The sequence below is a fragment of the Physella acuta genome, unplaced genomic scaffold (assembly GCF_028476545.2).
Source record: "Physella acuta isolate Inbredline_101_S28 unplaced genomic scaffold, ASM2847654v3 ptg000852l, whole genome shotgun sequence".
Lineage (NCBI taxonomy): Eukaryota > Metazoa > Mollusca > Gastropoda > Physidae > Physella > Physella acuta.
Genome location: NW_026732369.1, coordinates 13838 through 37895, shown reverse-complemented (window position 1 = coordinate 37895; position 24058 = coordinate 13838). Strand labels below are relative to the sequence as shown.

The 24058-nt window shown below is 37.3% G+C and overlaps 1 protein-coding gene across 1 annotated transcript; it reads right to left on the bottom strand.

Annotated features, from left to right (window-relative positions):
- Positions 1–5901: 5901 nt before the first annotated feature.
- LOC131952108 (uncharacterized) lies at positions 5902–24058 on the bottom strand. The gene is made up of 4 exons (XM_059314627.1): positions 24011–24058; positions 12546–12629; positions 8259–8309; positions 5902–7262 (listed from the first exon to the last, which is right to left on the bottom strand). The coding sequence occupies exons 3-4, from the start codon at positions 8265–8267 to the stop codon at positions 6300–6302; spliced, it is 972 nt and encodes a 323-aa protein (XP_059170610.1). The 5' UTR covers positions 8268–8309; positions 12546–12629; positions 24011–24058; the 3' UTR covers positions 5902–6299.

Here is a 24058-nt window from a genome sequence, read left to right as displayed (position 1 = left end):
AGAGTAGTAAGATAGATAGTTGTTGATGTATTAGATTAGTAGCAGACGCTGAAAAATATAATTTGTCAGCTACAGAAAGGGAGGGAGATATGTGATGACGCAAGATTATGTCAGACATAGCAGATATAGGTTAGCAGAAACAGATTATAGGCCTAGTTGGTTGGTTAGAGAGACCAATGGGCGCACAGGACTGACCGGTCACGTGGGACGGTCAGCTGACCACTGAGGCGTGGGTCAGTAGACTGTTAGGCCGGCAGAGTTGATAGGTAGCGAGCGAAGAGTAGAGAAGGTGTTAGGAAGCGGTTAGAGACGGTTGTAATTTGCAGAGCTACAGAACAGTTAGATAGTGTTAGGAGTGGTCATGGGAGTGCGTAGTAGTAGGTAACATGTGGTATGAACAGTCAGTAGTAGAAGTAAATAGTACAGTGTAGATCAGTTAGGTAGAAACTTGAACATATATATCATTTTAATAAAGAACAATTATAGTTGAACTTGAACTGTGTGTTGTTGGATTCATTCGTTACCGCCTTCTTAAAACCCCCACCCTCACACTGGCCCACCTATCTGCAGCACGCCGGTGTGCCACAAGCAAAGGGGAGTTGGGTGTAGGACATGGTTAGATCCGTTCCTTCTTCTATATCAAAACACGTCGCACAATCTACCACGGAGAGAGTTCGTATCGACTTGAAATAAGCCTTATGTTCAGGACAACCATGAATTAAGATATGCATGTCGCAAGCTGGTTAAAAAAATACAGGACTGTGCTATCACCGTCTCGCATCACGTCCGTCTATATGGCCTACAGAGGCGATTGGATTCTCCTGGCTGTTCGAATACTTAACGAAATCTTAATCCTGTCTGTTTAAATTCCATGTTCGCTGATTTCTCTGATTAGTATTGGATCCAGAGGCGTGGCGACCCATTCGGGCGCCCGGGGCGAAATATCAACTTTGCGCCCCCTCCGTCCTCATGTGTATAGTTATTAAAACTGGCCCGGCAACCCCCCCCCCCCCCCACTCCAAACCTAGTTGTGAAAGATCGGAGGCCCATTTTACCAGTCACTTTACCTTAATGGTTTTTATTTTAATGTCAGACATTTGATGTAGGAAACAATTCAATAAGCCGGTAAAACCTGTCTATTTTCCACAACTTCGACTGAGTATAATTTAGTAATGCAGCACAAAATTAGCTTTCTATTTATTTTTTACTCCTACATTATCATCCTCTTTTCCTTTTTGTGCCAAAGACACATATTGTTGACACTGTTGCGGGTCTTACGTAATTTTCTGCAGTCTCCCATATAGTCCTGCCTTTGTCTCCCTGGCCTTACCTGCTTTCTTTTTCCGAATGGATACTTGCCTGAATGGACACTTGCCCTTATGCGACAAATGCCCGAATGCCCAATTTCCCGGGTAATTGTCCATTCGGGCATTAATGTTAGGGTTAAGTTTAGGGCTAGGTATAGGAGTAGTATATTAGGTCCCTTTTGGACCGTTTTTTTGGCGGAGGGTGACAGGGGAGGGTGAGGGTGAGGGTGAGGAGCAAAGGTTATAGTAAAATACTACGCCAACGGGCGGAGCAGGTGGTGGTGGTGGGTGAGCCGGAGGGACAATGAGATATAGTAAAATACTACGCCAACTGGTGGTGGCGGAGCAGGTGGCGTAAGGGCAGTGGGAGTTGGTCAGGAGGTCAGGTGAGGGGGTGACCTTGTGACGTAATCACCATCGGTGACCTAGTTACGTAATCACCATCAGTGACCTAGTTACATAATGTCCATTATTTTTTTTTAAATTTTAATTTAATTGTGTCGCTTGGTAATGTTTGGTTACGGTTTCGTAAAGTGTCTTGTTAAATTGTCAAGTCGTGTAAATATTTATCACATGTTGTACAGGGATGTCTTTGTCGACCGAGTGCCGTCTCTTGATGGCGTATGAAATGTTGATTTCGGTTGAACTCACGGTCACATAGCTCGCATATGAAACGGGTCATGGCTGGGTGGCTGGTTGGATGGGTGGCTTGCATCTTATTCTGTTGACGAAGTGTCTAGTGGTTGAATCGGTTGGATGACTGGATAGGTCGCTGGCTGTAGAATAAAAATAAAATAAATAAAAATTAAAGTAAATACATAAAATAAAAAACATTTGACAACTTTACAAAGTTTAGTGAGTTTACTTTAAGTAAAACTAAATTAAAAATTAAACTTATCTCAGTGTTGGTTTGAACGGCTAAGTCCGATCTGTATTGGTGTCGATGGATGTGGTTGGATCCTTTGGTTCAGTGGATGGATCGGGGATGGGAGGGTAGTTCAATAGGGTCAGTGGGTGGATCGGCTGTCTCGTTGGGTCAGATGTACACTAAAAAGGTAAAGCGAATACAGTTGACTACTTATTTAGAAAAGCTTTATTTAAAGCGTATATAAATTAGTGGGGTTAGCTCCCTTAAAACAAAAAGTAATATTAACCTTACCTTTAATTGAATAAACACTAACAAACGATGCGGTCCTTGGTTATTTAGGTAGATGTGTTGCTTGAGTCCTAAGCCGATGTGGTTTTAGTCTTCGCGGGTCAACGGCGGTCTCAGGCTGGTAAAATGGAGATAATGCTTGGTTTGGAGTCCGAAGTCGAAGTGGTTTAGACTAAAATTCTCAAGTTCATTTATACGGTTGGTCGGCCTAAGTGTGGCGCCAGCCTGTCTCGTGCTGGCCAGGTCATAAAAAACCACGACGCTGAACCCCGGGTGACAATCGGTACATTCCCGTAAATCAGCATACCGGCGTCCCAATACACTCAGTGAACCGCCATAAATCAACCGCGGCTGTCAAGCCGACCGAGAAAAGCCATTCATCACTGCGCGGTACCTGTCAAAGACTCAACGGCGGAAAAAACTTCTTTGGTGTTTGCGTAAATGACTAGCAGATGTCATTAATGGTTGTTGGAAGTCGACACAAAGAACTTTCTATTTTTGTACACGTTAGCGTTACTCGATTATTTTAAAATTAAAAATTAAAAAACAACAATTAAATAAACAACAAATAAACAACAAATTAAAATCAAACCAATATAAATTTAATTAAAAGGAAAAAATAAAATTTAAGTAAAACAAACAAATATAAACAAATTAATTAAATTAAAATCAAACTAATTAAAAAATAATTAAAAACAAACAAATAATCAAATTACGTAACAAGTTAATAAAATTTACTAAATTAAAAACAAAATAAATTAAAATTCAAACTAATTAAAAAATTAACAAACAAAGTAATTAAATTAAAATTAAAAATTAAAATCAAATTAATTAAAATCAAACAAATAATCAAATTACGTAACTAGTTAATAAAAGATTACAAAATTGAAAACAAAGTAATTAAATTAAAATTAAAAATTAAAATCAAATTAATTAAAATCAAACAAATAATCAAATTACGTAACTAGTTAATAAAAATTAATTAAAAACAAAATAAATAAAAATTCAAACTAATTAAAAACTAATCAAAAAATAATTAAAAACAAACTAATTAAAAACAACAAACAAATTAATTAAAACAAATTAAAATAAAAAATAAAAAAAGAAACAATGGACATTATGTAACTAGGTCACTGATAGTGATTACGTATCTTGGATATTTATTACTTGGCCATAATAAAGCAAACTTTAATTGACGGTAATATCCGAAATCAAGACTGCGATACTTTGAATGAAGTAATTGAAACCAGTCAATTATCTAAGAATATTCTATATTAAATATCTTATGACTGAGGAAAAGTAGTTTTTGTTTATGTATCCTTTTAGGCCGTAGGACAGGAAGTGTTTGTTCCAGACTTTTTTCTCTACGGGACGGACACTGTTAATAGTATGTTTTCTATATAATTTCCATTTCGCTCTTCCCCCCCCCCCCCAAGATGTCTAGAAGAAACACTGAGGACAGGTGAAATCATCTGTACCCTCAAGTACAGAAAATGATAGTGTGGTTGGTTCCACGCTCACTCGACTTTTCTTCCTCCAACTACTATCAGAGTTTCTTTCAGGCATCTCTTCGGGGGGGGGGGGGGGGGCGACGACGACGACACTGTACACAAGGAATAAAGTCTACCGATCCCTGAACGAAATGGAATTTATATAGAAAACATTTAGCAGTGTCCACCCGTCCACCCGTCCACCCCCCCCCCCCCCCGCATTAAAAGTCTGGAAGAAACACTACTATGGAAATAAATCGTCACGAGGCTGTCGGAAAAAGCGGTTGTTCACTCATTCAAGAGCAAAAAGGAACAATTAAATTTTGAGAGTAAAAATAAAAACACAGCTGACTGGTTGTGTTGGTCCATAAATATGTTATGAACCTGTTGAAAAGGGGGGGGGGAGGTGAATTAGAAAATTTAAAGTAAACTGGGTTAAACATTTTGTATTCTTTTATGTTTGTTGAGTATCAAAAAAACTATTTATTATCGATCAAATAAGTTTTAAAAGCGAATATTTAAGTTAGCCAAACATTGATGAATTATTTTCAACAAAATGCGCGCTAAACCAACATAAGTTTTTTTAAATCGATCACTTAAAACAAAATATGAAATAGCCATTTAGAGAGGGCTCTAAAAACAAAATGTCTACAAATGAAATCAATAAAGAAATACAAATTAACAAAGGTATGCTTTGGACTTATTTTTTATAATGCTTTGAACTTGTTTTTCAAAACTTGAAAGACGAGATGCTAATGAGACAAACATTACCTATCCTGGTAATTAAAAATTAATAAAAGTGATTATGACGTCACACTCCTGGGGGAGAGGAAGAGGGTGCGGCGGTTCAGAGAGAATTAATGTAATGTCGTATTACTTTTAATGACTTTTGTGTAGGCCAATATTGAATAATATACCTAACGATAACCTAGGTCAGTTAATATTGTAGAAAGCATTAAATGTTAAAAAAATTAATATCACAGTTTGTGTGTGTTTGTATGGGGGGGGGGGGGGGGGGTGAAAATGCAAGCGGGAGTGTGACGCCATTTTGAAGAAGGGGGGGGGGTCTATATTTTTTCGCGTTGTGTGACGATGGAGGATATGGTGCGGGTACATTCCTTTAAAAAGCGTGACGGCCGTAATGGAACCCCTCCCTCCACCCCCACACACACCTCATAGACAATTTGTCAGAAAACTAACTTGCGACAATTGACTGTGATTTGGACCTAATTTACTAAAAGGAGTGAGATGCCAAAAAATAAAGAAAAAAAGTTCTTTTTATTGCATTTCAGTTCTTTAAGCGTAGAGAGAAGAAGTTTGTATGATGCGATTTTTTTCGGAAGCAGATGGGTGAATATTGTTTGCCATTATAAGTAAATAATCCCAAATGGCGACAACAAAAATTCACAAATGGGATGTTTAAACTCTAGATTAGATAATAAACTAATTAACTTCTAGCCTACAGCAAAAATAGTGGTAAATATCAAAGCTATTACTAAATGATAACAAAGCATAAAAACATCAGAAAACAACAAATACCATTCACTGTGTTTGTACATGTATTATGTACCTTCAAAACAGCACAAATGATGGCGCATTGAAAATGTTGTCTACATCACAATTTATAAAATAATATTAAAATAAAAAATGAGCCCATATATTATTTTGTAAAACATAAAAATATCATTAAAACAAAATTTGGCTTAAAATGTTATCAAAAATTAAATTTGGCTTGATATATGTACGTTTTTAAACTTAACCAAATCTAAAATTGTATAAGACAATAATGAACAAATTTGAGCCAGTGTAAAGAATGAGTACAACAACAGAATTCTTATTTAAAGGGACAGCATCAGATAAAACAGCAAATAAACATGTAAAATATGTAACATTTTAAAATGTGAAAAAAATTTACTACATGTTTTTTTTCCAAAGTTTATGAGCCATATTATACAACACATTTGGTACTGTATCACTTTTCAAATAAAATGTTATTTTACAATATCCTTGCTTTTTTACTAGCTTTTATCTATCTGTTACATTTTTAAAATTCTTGTAATTTACATCAACAAAAACAAATTTTACATCCAACAGGTGGCTTGTAGTTACAGATAATTTTTTTTAGCCGGGTTGGTTTGGTAAGGTGGCAGTAACCGAGCCAATGCTGAATTCAAATATCCACTAAGGATAGTCAATTTAACTTCATGGATGCTGTAGTGAGTAGCAAATGTTATATAAGTTTCCCTTTGAACAGTTATCATATTTATAAATTAACCGACTTACAACAAAGGCGTAACTAGTTCATATTATTTAACTGACTATCCAGCTGCACATTAAAACACAGACCTAGAATGAGAAGGATACGTTGTACCCTTTATATTTCCCTCGGTGCGTGAATGGCCTATATGAGTAGCTACCAGTAAACACAGGTGCACCTGAGCTCCCATTACATGTGGAGGCTGTATATTTTGTGGTTCTGCGAGGTCTGTCTTCATCTTCCTCCTCCAAAGCAACAAGATCTCCAACACTTACGACCTTTGACCCTCCGTGTGGGTGTGATATAACAATGGCATATTTTTTCCAGTTTACCTTGATCTGGTTAGGGATCTTTGACAACAAATTTGTTTTGCTGGCGCCCCGCACCATATCAAATAGTTCTAGGTCGTGGTAGATTATTTTTAAACCTACAAGATCTTTGTTTTCCTCACATTCCCTTAATTTCAGGCCGTAAGCTCTGACAGGTTTTGTTCCAAGTGTATTTGCAGGTTTCTCAGCTGTGTTTAATATTTTCGAATCAGGCGCGGAACTGCAGTTTTCGCTAGACAAAGAAGCAGTTAAGTTCTCTGTTGATACATGCTCAGACACAGGACTACAGCTGGAATCTTCCACGCCAATAAAACAACCAGAGTTATAAAAAAACGTCACTTCACACGTGGCTGCCTCCACATCATCCCTCACAACAGAGTGATTAGTATAAACAAGCAGCCCGCCATATCCTTTGTGCGGATACCTAATCCGGCATTGTTTAGCCGGGCAAACATCAAAGACTTCAATGTTGTCCTGACAGGTCCACACAAAACCTGTCCCAGAAATCCCATTTTTCCTCTGGACATACAGATGAACAACAAGCTTCTCTTGCTGCCGAATGTATTGTGTCAAAGAGCTGTGCCGGATGGGCCCAGGCAAATCCGCGTCAGTAAACTCATTGACAGGGATGAAATTGGGCTTTGAGCTGGGTCCATTCTCTTCTTCTATTCTCATACAATTGCATTTTTCGAAACCACTTTCATTGTTTTCCTTAAAAAATATCTAAACCAAAAAAAGTAGGTTATGAAAGTCACTTAAACGTATTTTTTCTGATGATGGGTACATCATAAAGTTGTGATTAACAAAATTAAGAAGATCAAAAAAATGTAACATTCAGATTTTTTGTGAGATAATTTTAAAAAATCATTAAACAAAAGCTAATTTTTGTAAAATTATGATTGTGAAGATAGTTGAAACATCGTGATTGATATTTAGGGTATGGGGTGTCTGGTTTTTTTGACAGTGTAAAATAGAAATGCAAAACACATATTGGTAAAGTGTTAATATACAAGGGAAACCCCTCATAAAAAACCTATCATTTTATTTTTAATTTAGACTATGATCTGTATAATTTTGAAATATGCAAATAAAGAAGGACATCGACTTACAATGTGAAAGAACTATTTAAGTATATATAAAAGAATGTAAATCAATGTATTATAAAACAATTTGGTACACCTCTAGTATGGAACAATTAGAGAAATACCTCGCAAGATACTGCTGGAAAAACACAGTCACGTTGTTTTCTTGTGAATTTTCTTGGCAACTGTAATCTTTATATATAATTCTCTACGTCGCCAACAATGTGGGATACCGCGCACGCATGTCAACTCTCTACTACCCCCTCTCTCTCCAGGCATGCTCAACAGTGTGTACCCACCCACCCTTTTTGGACAACTGTGTCTTTCAGGAAGTCTTCATCTATCACTAAATAGTGGTGTATGCTACGTCGCGGCTCAGTTCGTTATTCATATTAGGCTAATATACATATTTCTAAAGTAATCACTTTGCGCTGAAAATTCAGTAAAATGTCTGTGGTTTATTATAAATGTCTATCTATAGCTACACTATAGTGGATAGATCCAGTACACTAATACACAATGAATCATATAAAATAAATGGAATGAGTGTCAATACAAGTAGGGCCAAATATTTGCTATATTTATAAGGACTATTTAACTATTACAAACCTTACTGTCTTACACAAGAAAAACTTACCTTCTTCATCCTTTAATAATTTTCTTTTTGCTTGTTTAGGTTGAACAAAACCTAAAATAAAATAAAAAAGTTGCTTTATTAAATAATTCAACTTCGTTTTATTTTAAGAATAAAATGAATTTGACCTAGATATTAGATCTTGGTAGGCTAGTAGGAGAAGTAGAGTGTTACTTGACCTACTTTTCAAAATTATAGCCTTTGAATGATTTCAGCTAAAAGAGACCAATCCTAGCTTTAATTTATTTAGATTGTTCCATGATCAGTCAAACCTTATAGGCCTATAATACTTTAATTTGTTTCATATTGAAAATTCAAAATAATCCACATTATTATAATTCTCTTCATGGGGGCCATGCGAGACACCACCATGTAAATGCCGTGCCGTTACTCTCCGCTCTCTAGGCATATAGCTACCATCGCCACCAATCTGGTGAGCTAAGGTTCACCTCGAACGTTTACAATCATAGAGCCGGCTATAAGGGGCAGATAATTTAGCTTTTAAACGATGTGAAACTAAGGGGAGGTTATAAAAAGTTCTGCTTAATCTTTTCATTGTCATCAGTAAGCTGTCATCACGGACAGCTGCTTTTACTGTGGCGAGGGGGGGGGGTGAATTGGATGGAAGGGAGGGTAGTGTCGAATTCACTAACTATGAAGTACTGAAAAGTAGGAAGTAAAACAACTAAATAGCGGCGTATGATACGCTGGGGGTCAGCTTGTCGATTACATTTTTATAAACTTGGGTGCTTATTTTTTATACGACAGCATTTTAAAAAGACTATTTTTGTTAATTGTTTTTAAAAAAATGATTTTTTAACACACTGACCAAACTCAGTAGTAGTATATTAGGTCCCTTTAGGGTCGTATGGGTGAGGCGGATGCGGATGCGGATGCGGAACAAAGGCTATATAGGAAAATACTCCCCGCCTGGGTGAGCCGGAGGGACAATGACATATAGCAAAATACTCACCCACCTGGGTAAGTGGGTGAGCAGCCTGCCGCAGCCTGGTGCAACGAGATATAGTAAAATACTCCCGGGGGGAGGTGGAGGTACATCGACATATAGCAAAATACTCACCCAACTGTGTGAGGGTGGGTGAGGGTGGGTGAGCCGCAAGTACAATGAGATATAGTAAAATACTCACCCACCCTAGGGTGGGGAATGCGGATGCGGAGTAGGTCAGTAGGTCACCACCGGTGACCTTGTGACGTAATCAGTGACCTAGTTACGTAATTTTAATGTGATTTTAATTAGTTGAATTGAATTTTTAAATTTTTAAATTAATTTTTATTAACGAGTTACGTAATTTGATTATTTGTTTGTATTTTGTTTGTTTATTTTTAATTAGTTTAATGTTTTAAATTTTAATTTTTAATTAGTTTAATTATTATTATTAACTAGTTACGTAATTTGATTTTAATTTTTTAAATTTTTAAATATTTAATTTAAAAATTTTTAAATTTTTAAATGTTTAATTATTTTAATTTATTATTAGTTTGAAATTCATTTTAATTAGTATGATTTTAATTACTTTGTTTAATTTATTTATTTGATATATTTCTTTTCTTTGTTGTATGATGTTTAAAATAAAAGACACTGTTTATTTGATTGTATGTATGTTTAATAGTAAGCGGAGAGGGGTGGTGGTGGTTGAGAGGGATGGTCGGGGAGGAGAGGGGAGTAATGACGGGGGTTGAGTGTTTATTTGTTGGTTTGTTTATTTGATTGTATGTATGTATGTTTAATAGTAAACGGAGAGGGGGTGGTGGTGGTTGAGAGGGATGGTCGGGGAGGAGAGGGGAGTAATAACGGAGGTTGAGGGTAGGGGTGTGCTAGCGTGTACTAGAACATTCTTTGTATAACATCCATTTATCCGCGGCTAATCGTTATCAACACCTGTTACTTATCGATCCGCGATCCTTTGTTTTTGTCAAGCACCGTACAAGGGGCGAGTTAATATTGATCTCAGCCACGGACCCATCATCAACATAATAGCCCGCCTAATTAAATTTTGTCACGCATCATGGATTTATGTCGAGTTCGCGGAAGCGATCACCGCAGGGGTCCGGTGTTTAATTGAAAGAGCTAAGTGGTTAACCGCAAAGCTACCGTTAAGTGTAGCGACAGCTGTTACCACTTTAATGGGTTTTTTCCCGCTCGGTTTGACAGCTCATGATGATTAATGCGAGCCATTAAGTCCCTCTCCACGTTAAGTGTGGCGACAGCTGGTCCCGTGCTTTCCACTAACATTTATACGCGCAGTATCATAGGTTTTTTTGATCGAGTAAAGAAATAGTATTGATCGACCCGTGTCGAGGCCGTGTATTCATTAACCAGCTGTGCAACAGCTGTTGCGCGACCACTATAATAATAATTTAAACTAATTAAAAATTAAAATTTAAAACATTAAACTAATTAAAAATAAACAAACAAAATACAAACAAATAATTAAATTACGTAACTCATTAATAAAAATTAATTTAAAAATTTAAAAATTAAATTCAACTAATTAAAATCTCATTAAAATTACGTAACTAGGTCACTGATTACGTCACAAGGTCACCGGTGGTGACCTACTGACCTACTCCGCATCCGCATTCCCCACCCTAGGGTGGGTGAGTATTTTACTATATCTCATTGTACCTGCGGCTCACCCACCCTCACCCACCCTTCACCCAGGTGGGTGAGTATTTTCCTATATGTCATTGTACCTGCGGCTCACCCACCCTCACCCACCCTCACACAGTTGGGTGAGTATTTTGCTATATGTCGATGTACCTCCACCTCCCCCAGGGAGTATTTTACTATATCTCGTTGTACCAGGCTGCGGCAGGCTGCTCACCCACTTACCCAGGTGGGTGAGTATTTTGCTATATGTCATTGTCCCTCCGGCTCACCCAGGCGGGGAGTATTTTTCTATATAGCCTTTGTTCCGCATCCGCATCCGCCTCACCCATACGACCCAAAAGGGACCTAATATACTACTCTCAGTGAATATTTGTTTTAAAATTAGTGTTTGAAAATAACAAACTGAAATTTTGAGGTGAGTTGTAGGCTGAGGTTTTAAGTGGGTAATCTATAAGTTTAGCGTAATCAATTCGGCTGCAGTAGTAATGTGAGGGAGAGGTAACTGTAGTACTACACTACTAGATCTAGATCTAGTAGTAGTCTAGTACTAGACTAGTCTAGTTTTTACCGAATTTACGACGCTAAACTTAAGGTTTTACCCTAAATTAGGGCCCTAGATTTCTAGATCTAGAGTCTAGACAGATTTAGCATAGTACTTAGCACTAGGCTAGTAAATTTAACCTGTTTTAATAAATTTCAAATTTAAGGCCTAGATATATTAAATTTAAATCATGGTTTTACTTCTTTGTATACAAAATATAGAGAAAGTATTGTAATCGTGCAAAAAAAGATCTAGACGATTTACACCTCTCTGAGTCGGAAAAACATAGTTTTGCAATCTTGTCCGTATGGCTGTGTGTGTGTGTGTATATGTATGTGCGTGTCAGTAAACATGATAAATTGAGTACTGTTAATGCTCTGTTGATGAACTTTCATATATAAGTATTATATCAAACTTCTCAGTTTTTGGGCGATTTCCAATAACAGGAATTGGAATTTTTTCTACTTACGTTCAATTTTTCAAAAGCCTATAACTTGAGTACTATTTCCGATAGATAACTGAGATATCACATATAAGTTAAAGATTCAATTCTCTGCCATCTGTCAAATTATATTTCCGTTTAACGGAAGTAGTAATTTACGCTATTTCCGATTTTTTTGTAAATTGTTTACATTACATTTACTGATTTGAAATGTACCTGATTTATGTACTTTTAGTAAGTTTTTATAAACTTGTTAAAGATGTGGAAGTTGTAATAGCAAACAAAGACCATAAAACCAATATGATTTTTTACGAATCCCATTATTGGTTGTAGAATATATCACATTTTTTTCAGTTTATCATTTTGAAGTAATAATAAATAAGGTATAGAAAATTTGACATCGGTATGAGTAAATTAAAAATATGCTTATATCAGACAATAATAGTTAATATAGGTTAGAGTTTTAAAGAAGAACAGAAGATAATTATTTCTATAATTTAAATATGAAATGTTGATCATTTTGAGGTAATAATAAATAAAGTATAGAAAATTTGACATCGGTATGATTAAATTAAAAATATGCCTATATCAGACAATAATAGTTAATATATGTTAGAGTTTTAAAGAAGAACAGAAGATAAGTATTTATATAATTTAAATATGAAATGTTGATACGTTTTTCTTGGTGTAGCTTTTCACATGAATCCTTTCTATCACATAATTCTTTTTTGAGATTGTCAAGCTCAGTTTGTAGCACCTCTGGATAAAAAAATTAAGATGGGTAAATTGAAAATTAAATATGAAATCTGAGATTAGAATATTTTTTTATGTTTCATTTTTAAGCTGAGAAAAATTCACCAATTAAATATGTTTTGATTAAATCAGTTCATTTTGTTTCAAGAATGTGGATAATTTTAATATGTAGCCTGCATTGTAAGTTCTAAGCACAAACAAAGACAATAAAAACAATATGAATTTCCATTGATTTTTATTTGTAGTAGAATGTAACATACATTCTTCAGTTTAACACAATAAAGTAGTGATAAAAAAGGTCTAAAAATGTGTCACCAGTATGATTAAATTTCTAAAAAAGTCTACAGCAGAAAAAGTATAGTTCATATATGTGAGAGTTTGAAGGAGGAACATAAAATTAATGTTTATCTATCTGTCCATCTATATACTACTAAAAGTCAAGTTTGTTTACATGTTTGAATATTTGTTTTTTTGTTTGTTTGTTTGTTTGCCTGATTGACTATCTCGCATGGTTGCACTCATCGTGGAAAGCTGTAAAATAGTATGTAGGTAGAGAAAATTTTTTGTTTTAAGACAGACTGTTAATCACACATTTATTTAAAGACGTTAATTAATTTATTGATTTATTCATACGCAGAGTAACCCATTTTTTTAAAAAAGTTTAGAACGACCACTACACTCGGCGGGACCGTGACGTCACAGTTTTTTGTTTACTCTTTAGTACAATAAAATGGCGGCGTCTATCGAAGAAAATTGTGTTCCCATTCAAACGTTTAACGCGTTCTAAATCTAATTTTCTGTCGGTCATAACTTTAACAATACGTCCGTTTGCTGTATTTATTACCTTCCAACACTTATATCAATTTTAAACTGTCTTTTTTCATTTAGTTTTACAATAAATTTCTCTAGATCTAAAGATCAGCTGTCGAAGGAAAGTTATGAATCTAGCCTAGATCTAGCCTAGATCTAGGTCACTAGACTCAATGTAAATTCTAGATCTAGAATCTATTTCAGGCCTTAATACATCTAGAATCTATTTCAGGCCTTAATTATTTTATATAAATCTTTGTTTGGCTAATTTTAGATAAAATTTAATTTGAAAGTTACTAGATTCTACTACTAGACTTAGATCTAAATCTATGCGCGGAGACTCAAAAGTATAGTATAAAAATTCATTTGTGACGTCACGAGTAAATAGCTAAGTTTGTAGCGTAGTCCGCTCTCATGCGGGTGGTACAGGTTCTAGACCAATATGTCAATGATATTTTTTTTCAATTTTTTTTTTTAGATGTGAATGATAAAGTTGCCTATCTGAACTTGGCAGGATACAGGGCAGGTGAAGTAGAGTTCATCTGTTTCTTTGTCCTAAGCATATGAAAGGATAGTGTGGTCAGAGACATGCTCGGCTGGAATCGTTTTTTAAACGATAAAAACATGTTGTCTGAGACTTGGCGGGACACTGGGCAGGTGAAGTAGAGTTGAGTAGGTCACATGTGACGTCAGTATATGAAGGGATAGTCCGAAATCGGTGTTTTCGGTGTTTTTAAAAGATAAGAAACATATTTTTGAATGTGGGGTCTGTTTTTGTGACGATAAGTGACACTGCAGTAGCGTAGCGAGGAGGGGGGGGGGGGGGGCGGGGAGGCGGGGGGAGGTGGAGGGGGGGCGGGGGGACATATGTTGGGGCGCCAAAATGGTTTGGAAAAATAAATTGAAAGGTTGAGTGGGGTGGGGGTGCACATCAAAAGTTTAAGGGGGGGGGGGGTTGAAAATCGAAATCTTAGGGGGGGGGGGGGTTAAAATCGAAAAGTTTGTCCCCGGGCGCCGGGAAGGCTCGCTATGCCTCTGAGTGACAGACGTGATGTTTTTTGATAGATGACCCCCGAAACCCACAGTTATGCAACGGATGACGGGTATTCTAGTATACTACTAAAACTCAAGTTTGTTTACATGTTTGAATATTTAATTTTTTTTTTGTTGGTCTGATTGACTATTGTAAATGGTTCTACTCTATGTGGAGAGCTGTAAAATAGTATGTAGGTAGAGAAGAATTTTTGTTTTCAGACAGACTGTTAATCACAAATTTATTTAAAGACATTAATTAATTTATTGATTTATTCATAGGTACATTAACCACATTAATTTTAAAAGTTTAAAACATTGACTTAACTCGACTGAATAGTGACGTCACAATTTTTTGTTTACTTTTTAGTACAATAAAATGGCGGCGTCTATCGAAGAAGATTGTGTTCCCATTCAAAAGTTTAACGCGTTCTAAAGCTAATTTTCTGTTGGCCATAACTTTAACAATACGCCCGTTTGCTGTTTTTTATTACGTTCCAACACTTACATTAATTTTCAACTGTCATTTTCATTTAGTTTTACAATAAATTTCTCTAGCTCTACAATCTGTCCAAGAAAGTTATTTATAGATCTAAAAATATCATGTGGCCAAGCAAGTTATAGATCTAGATCTAGTATCTAGGTCAAATCAAAGATTAATTAGATACATACCAAAGATTAATTAGATACATACCAAAGATTAATTAGATAAAATACAATCCATTTTATAATCATAATACATTTTTTAGTCCTTAAATACTTGATATAAATCTTTGTGATTTATCTATCTAGATCTAGATCTATCTAGCCAGAATAGGTCTAATTATTAGATCTAGATTCTAGATCTAGATTTTCTAGATCTAGATCTAGCAAGAGTTACGCAAATACTAGACTTAAGACTTAAGCAAACGAGTCGTAGAATCTAGATCTAGAAAATTCTATCTAGATCTTGATAATTTCAGACCTTCATTATTTTATATAAATCTTTGTTTGGCTAATTTAAGATAAAATTTAATTTGAAAGTTACTAGATCTACTACTAGACTTAACTAGACTTAGATCTAGATCTATGCGCGTAAATCAAGTTGCATAAGGAGACTCAAAGTATTAAAGTATAGTATAAAAATACATCTGTGACGTCACGAGTTAAATAGCTAAGTTGATAGTGTAATCGGCTTGCATGCGGGTGGCACGGATCTAGACCAATACGTCAATGATAATTATTTTTCAATTTTTATTTTAATTTTTAGATGTGAATGATAAAGTTGCCTATCTGAACTTGGCGGGATACAGGGCAGATGAAGGAGAGTTCATCTGTTTCTTTGTCCTAAGCATATGAAGGGATAGTGTTGTCAGAGACATGCTCGGCTGGAATCGTTTTTTTAAACGATAAAAACATGTTGTCTGAGACTTGGCGGACACTGGGCAGGTGAAGTAGAGTTGGGTAGGTCATCTGTGACGTCAGTCTATAAAGGGATAGTCCGAAATCGATGTTTTCGTTGTTTTTAAAAGATAAAAAACATCTAAGTGACACTGCAGTAGCGTAGCGAAAGGGTGGGGGGGGTGATATATGTCCCCGGGCCCCGACCTTAGGGGCGCCAAAATGGGTTGGAAAAATAAATTGAAATGTTGAAGGGGTGCAAATCGAAAGTTTGAAGGGTGGCTGCAAATCGAAATCTTGAGGGGGGGGGGGGAGGGTGCACATCGAAAGTTTGAAGGGGGGAGGGTGTGCAAATCGAAATCTTGCGGGGGAGGGGCGTGCAAATCGAAAATTTTGTCCCCGGGCACCGGGAAGGGTCGCTACGCCTCTGAGTGACAGACGTGGGGAAGGGTTCTGTAAAATATCATTTTTAATTTCGCAAGGGCGGTGCCAAGGGAGGGTGCGATGTTTCTCTATATACGGCATTTAAACATAGTAAAAGTGAATAACGGTGGCACCGTTCACACGATCGGCATAAAACGCTAGGAAGATGTTGAGAATATTCCTGGGGAGGTTTCTGCGCTAAAATCATTTTCAAATTCGCAGGGGTGGCGCCCCGGAAGGGCGCGATTTGTTTTCTCTAAATATATGGTATATAAAAATAAAAGTCGATTGTGGTCTCACAACGTTTATTCGATAGCCATCAAACTTCAGAGACTTGATTAGAACAATCCAGGGAAGCGTTCTGTAAAAAAGTCATTTTTATTTTCGCAAGGGCGTCGCCACAGGAAGGTGCGATTTTCTTTATATACGGTATATACAATAAAAGTCGACTTTGGTTTGACACCGTTCATCCGATAGCCACGAGACTGTGGGGGAGTTGATTAGAAAACTACCTGGAAGGGTTCTGCAAAAAATATTTTTTTTAATTTCGCAAGGGCGGCGCCGCGGGAGTGTGCGATTTCTTTATATGTACGGTATATACAAATAAAAGACGATTGAGGTTTGACACAGTTTATCCGGGTGCCATAAAACTCTAAGGAGTTGAGGAATACTCCCGAGGTTTCTGTGTTGGGGGGGGGGGGGGGGGGGGAGGGGGATTTAGTGTTTCATGGGTGGCCCTTGGCTGCTATTATTCGCCCTGGTCTTTCCGGTGAGCGTAATGGCGACTACGTTCGGTCTAAACAGTGTGATAGACAATGGATAGGATGGGGCGTTACAAACGCTCACTAAATTGAATCAGGGGTGTCCTCCGGCGCCCTGGTAGTGTGCGATTTGGCTGCAAACAAAAATTTCAGTTTCGGCCCCCAAAGGCTCACATGGGCCGCTAAGTGCCATGCATTACGTTTATTTTAATAATCAGAAAAAAATTACCAAGGTTAGATTATTAACTGGGATGGATTTTTTTGTCCGTAAAAAATCCAAACAGTTTCGTCACTTTGCGAATGATGCAATTAGCATTTCTTTTCAGACAAGCCAATCAGAAATTGAGATCGAGCATCTAATAACAGACCATTAGTAACGCTAACGTATTGCATCAGTCACACTGATGTTTAAAACACGTCAAATAATTTTTTTACGTGTTAAAAAAAATCCTGTTCAGTTGTTTCATTTTAGCGAATGACGCAATCTGCATCATTGTTAACAGGATGCTATTTGGCATGATGGCGCCTGTTAGTTTTATGGAGCCAGGGGCCGTACGCGGTAGTGTAATCGGCGGGGGGGGGGGGGGGAGGGGGGTGTCTCCTGAGAGCGCCACTCTACGTCCCTGACACATGGTCGGTCACCGTAGTGTGTTCTACCTCATTATTTCGGTGAGTTATTAATGTATAGGTAAACTCGTGTCCCGATATTTATGATCCAAGCACAGGCATTGTTAACAATTAAATAACTCACTATTAGAAAACAAGGTCACGAGTCTATGAATATAGGATTGGTAACGCATGGATGAAACCCTTATATATTTCGTCGTACTGTCTTCTATTCCCGCGGGTACTCTAGTATATATATATATATATATATATATATATATATATATATATATATATATATATATATATATATATATATATATATATATATATATATATATATATATATATATATATATATATATATATATAAAGCTATGTAGGCCAATGTCTGTCTGTCTTTTATGCATTACTACACCCTTTCATCACATCGCCGTGAAACTTTGAGAAGTTATTCAGAATATTCCTGGGGTGGTTTCTGTGAAAAACAATTCAAATTTGAAGGGGTGGCGCCCCGACAGGGCGCGATTTGTTTTTTTCTCTATATACGGTATATAATAATAAAAGTCGATTTAGGTTTGACAGCGTTCATCCGATCGCCATCCAACTATGGTGAGTTCGTTCTTTAGGAAACTATGGGTAAGGGTTCTGTAGAAAAATCATTTTTATTTTCGCAAGGGCGTCGCCACGAGAGGGTGCGCTTTTTTTTTTACTATATACGGTATATAAATATAAACGAGTATTGCGGTTTTACGGCGTTCATCCGATCGCCATCAAACTTTAGGGAGTTAATTAGAACACTTTAGGTGAGGTTTCTGTAAAAAAAAACGTCTTTTAATTTCGCAAAGGCAGCGCCTCGGGAAGGTGCGATTTTTCTCTACATGTGGTATATAAACATAATAAAAGTGAATTGCAGTGACACTGTTCATACGATTGCCATGAAACTTTGGGAAGTTTTTTAAGAATATTTCTGGGAAGGTTTCTGCGGGGGAAAAATTCCAGTTCGCATAGGTGGCGCCCAGTAAGGCGCGATTTTTTCTCTATATACGGTATATAAAAATAAAAGTCGATTGCGGTTTAACATCGTTCATCCGATCGCCATCAAACTTTCGGGAGTTAATTAGAACACTTTAGGTGAGGTTTCTGTAAAAAAATCTTTTAATTTCGTAAGGACGTCGCCACGGGATTGTGGGATTTTTCTCTATTTACAATCCTAATATATAAAAGTCCATGTGCGCACTTCTCTATCTCTCTCTGTCCGCAAAATATTTTCGCAGGATATCAAATCAGAATCCTTAGCGATATATGGAGAATGATACGGAATTTTGTTGAAAATAATATGGTAGATGTTTTAATTAAGCTGCGGCCTTCACGTGGCTTCGGAAGAGTGCCACTGGTCGGACCAAGCCCATGACCCCCCTAGTGGGTGCGGAATGGCTAGTGGTAGTCAACAGCAGCTAGAGATTTTTTATCTGGTCGAGTAGAACTACTGTATGCGCTAGGTCCAAAGAATGGCCGAACTCCCCCGCGATCAAGCTGGGTACAAAGCGGTAGGACGACGTCCCGCGTCTGATGGGTGAAGAAGAAGGAAAGCCCGGTGAGAGCCGACGGAAGTAGCGACCGATGTGTGGGAAACTCTTATGGTCGGAGTTTGCTACACTGAGACCTGCCTGGCTAATGGAAGTCAACCTTCTGAGTCGGTTTCCTTATAAGGAAGGAAGGAAGAATACAAATTACTTAAAAACAACATAATGACGATTGAATAGCCAGATTTTTAACGGAATCGTTTAAGTCACTTAATCAGTGTGTGCCTGTGTTATGTTTTTTTAGCTAATTAGTTATTTCTTTGGTTTGTCACTAATATCGTTCAGCGTGTAGTAAAGCACATTGCGTTTTGACCAATAACTATTTCATAAATTATTTTTCACAAACAAATACAACATTTTAAAATATATAGGCCTATAATTCACGTGAAACGGGTACCGATGGCTAGTTTATAAAAATAGAATACGATTTTATCCGGGTGCCATAAAACTTTAGGGAGTTGATGAATACTCCCGAGAAGGTTTCTGTGGTGGGAGGAGGGTGCGGGTGGGTGGATGGAGGGGGATTTAATTTTTCATGGGCGGCCTCCGGCAGGATGCGATTTGGCGCCCTGGTCTTTTTCCTGAGCGCTAAGGCGACTACTTTCGGTCTAAACAGTGCAATAGACAATGGATAGGATGGGACGTTACAAACGATACTAAATTGAATCAGGCGTGTCCGTCGGCGCCCTGGTAGGGTGTGATTTGGCTACAAATAAAAATTTCAGTTTGAACTCCCAAATACTCACCTGGGCCGCTGATGGCCATGTAATACGTTTTATTTTAATAATCAGAAAGATTAACCAAGGTTAGATTATTAACTGGAATGTTTCTTTTAGTCCGTAAAAAAATCCAAACAGTTTTCGTCACTTTGAGAATGATGCAATCAGCATCTATTTTTAAATAATCCAATCAGAAATTGAGATCGAGCATCTGATAATAGACCATTAGTAACGCTAACATATTGCATCAGTATAAGTGATGTTTAAAACACGTCAAATAATTTTTTTACTTTATAAAGAAAAAAATCCTTTTCATTTGTGTCTCTTTAGCGAATGACGAAATCTGCATCATTCTTAACAGGATGCTATTTAGCACTCTGGCTTATCCTAATAGCACCATGGCGCCTGTTAGTTTTAAGGAGCCAGGGGCCGTACGCTGCGTCTATGCGGTAGTGTAATCGGGCGGGGGGGGGGGGGGCTACTGAGAGCGCCCCTCTTCGTCCCTGACACATGGGCGGTTACCGAAGTGTGTTCTACCTCATTATTTCGGTGAGTGATTAATGTACACTCAAGGTTTTTATGCGTGTCCCCATATTTATGATCCAAGCGCAGGCATTGTTTACATTTAAATAACCCTTCTTATATATTTCTTCGGACTTTCTTCTATTCCCGCGGCAACGCGCGGGGACAGGTACGCTAGTTGTAAATAAAATAATTTTAATATTATAGAATACAAATCTTAAAAGTTTAATTTTTATTTAATTTACAGATGCAATTTTCAGTAAAAACATTATATTTATTAAAAAGAGTTCTATTTTTATTACCCACATCACTTGAATCACGTGATAAACAGAGTTTGGCTCAAGAAGTTGTTGTTCATATAATTGGATTTGTTCCCTTAGATTTTGTTTTATATAATCTAATTATTATTTAAGTATGTCTGTTTGAAAAAATAAAATATTATATAAATGACATTTTTAAAGAAACTAATATAAAACTAATATAAGGAATGAACTTTTAAAATGAGGATAGGCATAAAACATTACAGTTAATTAACTAATAGCATTTTCTAGCACTATGATACTTCTGTTCCATTAATTCCAATTTTTTTTACTTTTTTTTCACTTATTCTTCTTTGCTCCTTATGCAACAGAGGGCCTCCACCATTTGCTTCTATTTCTTCCGATCCCCGGCTATTAATTTTGACATCTCCCAAGACATCCCTGTTGGCTTTAGTTCTTCAAGAAGACTCCGCCTCCAGGTCTGTCTTGGGCGCCCTCTTTTCCGCTTTCCCTGGGGGTTCCACTCAAGCGCTTGGCGTGTAATATTTGGGTGAGCCTTTCGTAGTGTGTGACCCACCCAGCACCACTTCCTCTTCTTATTTGCAAACCCATAGGGTCCTGCCTAGCTTTCCTCCATAGTTCTATGTTCGGCACTTTGTTCTGCCATCTCAGTTTCAATATATGTCTAAGCCATCTATTCATGAAGGTCTGTATCTTTGCTGTGCTTGCTTTTGAGACTCTCCATGTCTCTGCTCCATACAGCAGAACTGCCTTGACATTAGAGTTAAATATCCTAATTATTGTGGTAATCGATATGGCCGAACGTTTCCATATGGGTCGCAGAACTGTTAAAGCGCAGCGGGCTCTATTAACTCTAGCACGTATGTCCTCCTCTGTGCCTCCTGTTTTGCCGATCTTGCTGCCAAGGTAGACAAACTCTTGCACATCATTTACATGTCTTCCGTCTATTATCACTGGGGCCTCCTGGTTATTGTTAATTCTCATCGCTTCTGTCTTTTCTTGTTGATCTTGAGACCTACGCGCTGAGAGATGGCTCCTAATGCATCAACTTTTTCTTGCATGTCTTGTAGCCTGTGCGAGAGTAAGGCAAGATCATCTGCAAACTCCATATCTTCTTGTTTCCCTGTGAGTGTCCACTGTATACCTTTTCCAGAACTGGCATAGGCTGTGTGTGTCACCCAATCGAGAACCACCAACAAGAGGAGGGGCGACAGCAGACATCCATGTCTCACACCTGTGTTGACCTGGAACTCTCTAGACAGTTTCCCAGGCTAACTTGGTATGAGAATCCTTTGTAAAGTTGCTGGATTATTTCCACTAAATTAGCAGGTACACCATAGTGTCTCAACAGATTCCATATTGTTTGCCTATCCACACTATCAAACGCCTTCTCAAAGTCAACAAAGCAGATGTAAAGCGGGGCTTGCCATTGTATCGTCTGTTCTACAATAATTCTAAGAGTGGCTAACTTATCTGTACAAGATCTTTCCTTCCTGAATCCTGCTTGTTCCTCTCTTAGCTTAAGGTCAACCGCCTCTTTCATTCTGTCCAAAATAACTCTGTTAACGACTTTACTTGGGATGGACAACAAGGTAATGCCCCTCCTTTTTCCACACTGAGATAAGTCACCGTTCTTAGGCAACTTCACAAGGAGGCCCCTTTTCCAGTTGGTTGGGATCCGTCCTGTGTTCCAGACTAAGTTAAGTAATTTATGAAGTCGATTTACTACTTCTTCTCCATTTTGCTTTAATGCCTCTGCTGGGATATTATCTGGTCCTGATGTCTTGCCACTCTTCAAACTGTTTAAGGCGTTGAGAATTTCCTGTCTGGTGATTTCCTCGGTATTGATTTTAAGGGGTTCCCCTGGCTCCAGGTCTGGTGGATCTTGAGGTGCTGGACCGTTTAGTACTTCCTGGAAGTGCTATCTCCATCGTGCCAACTGTTCCTCAATTGACGTTAGAAGTTTACCATGTTTGCTCCTCACTGGCTTGTTGGGATTGGTTTTCCTCCCACTCAGAGCTGTGGTTGTTGCATAGAGCGTCTTGAGATCTCCCTTACTGGCAGCTGTTTCGGCCTGCTCTGTCATTTCATTTATAAACAATCTCTTGTCATTTCTTAATTTTCTTTTCACCACTTTAGTCTTTTCGTTATATTGAGAGGCTGCTGCTTGTTTCTGCTGCCGTGTTTTTGCTTGATTTAGTCCGCTCTTTTGGCTCTTTCTTTCTTCCACCTTCTGCTAGAATCTGCTACTTAAATTGTAAAAAGTTTATACAAGCATGTAGTTGATATTATTGTAGTCGAAGGCTTTGATAAATTACTAAAGCCTACCTAATTTGTGTCTTTTTACAGTAATATGTATCTGATACTGGACTGAGTTTAATTAAATTCAAATGCATATCTAGTAATCGGTCTACTAAGTTTATGTAGTCTAGTAGTAGAATCTAGTTCATACCAGCCAACAACAAATAACCACATTATTATTTGGTTAATGATTAGGCTAATTTTTTAAAATCCACTGTTTATAAAAGAAACAAATCAAGCTAGATACATTATAAGTGAGATGGTTTAGAATAATGACAAAGCACCCAGTCTACAATTGATACAATTGCAGGTCTACATAGGGCCTACAGCATGGTAGTTTACAGTAGGCACCTAGTGTGTAGCTAGTATACTAGTGTGTAGCTTTCCCCTGATAAGCCCCGTGTTCTAAAAATGACTTAACATGACATCGAGGTGAGAAATGTTAAGGGGAGAGCAGTGAGACTTTCCCCTTTAATCTCCATGATGGGCCCTGAGGGTCAAAATTATATGAGATACTATCTCTGTGGGGCTGGGTATCACGGAGGTGAGAAATTTTCAGGGAAGGGCAGTGGTACTGACTTCTCTTTGATTTTATTATGGGCTAGAAAAAGGTGGGGGCTGGCCATCATGAGGGTTGAACATCAGTATTAATGAGTCTGATCACTTACCTGCTGAATTATAAGGGTCTTAAATTGTATAACATGCTACCCAGATTGGCTGAGATCTAAGAACAGCAGTGGTTATTACCCATGAATTATATTAGCCGTTGTAGTGTGGGTTTTGTAGGAGTTAAGTGGTCTCACGTTTGCTACAGTAGTGTGGTTGTACTAGATCTATTACTACTAAATCTTGTACTTAACAGAGAATCTAGAATCTACATTACCTAGATCTAGATAACTTATAATATATTACTGCATTTGATCAGATTCGTCTACTTAAACTCTAAACACAAACAGTATTACTAACAGTATTTTTATTTAGAAATTTCAGCCACATATTTATATTATCCACGAA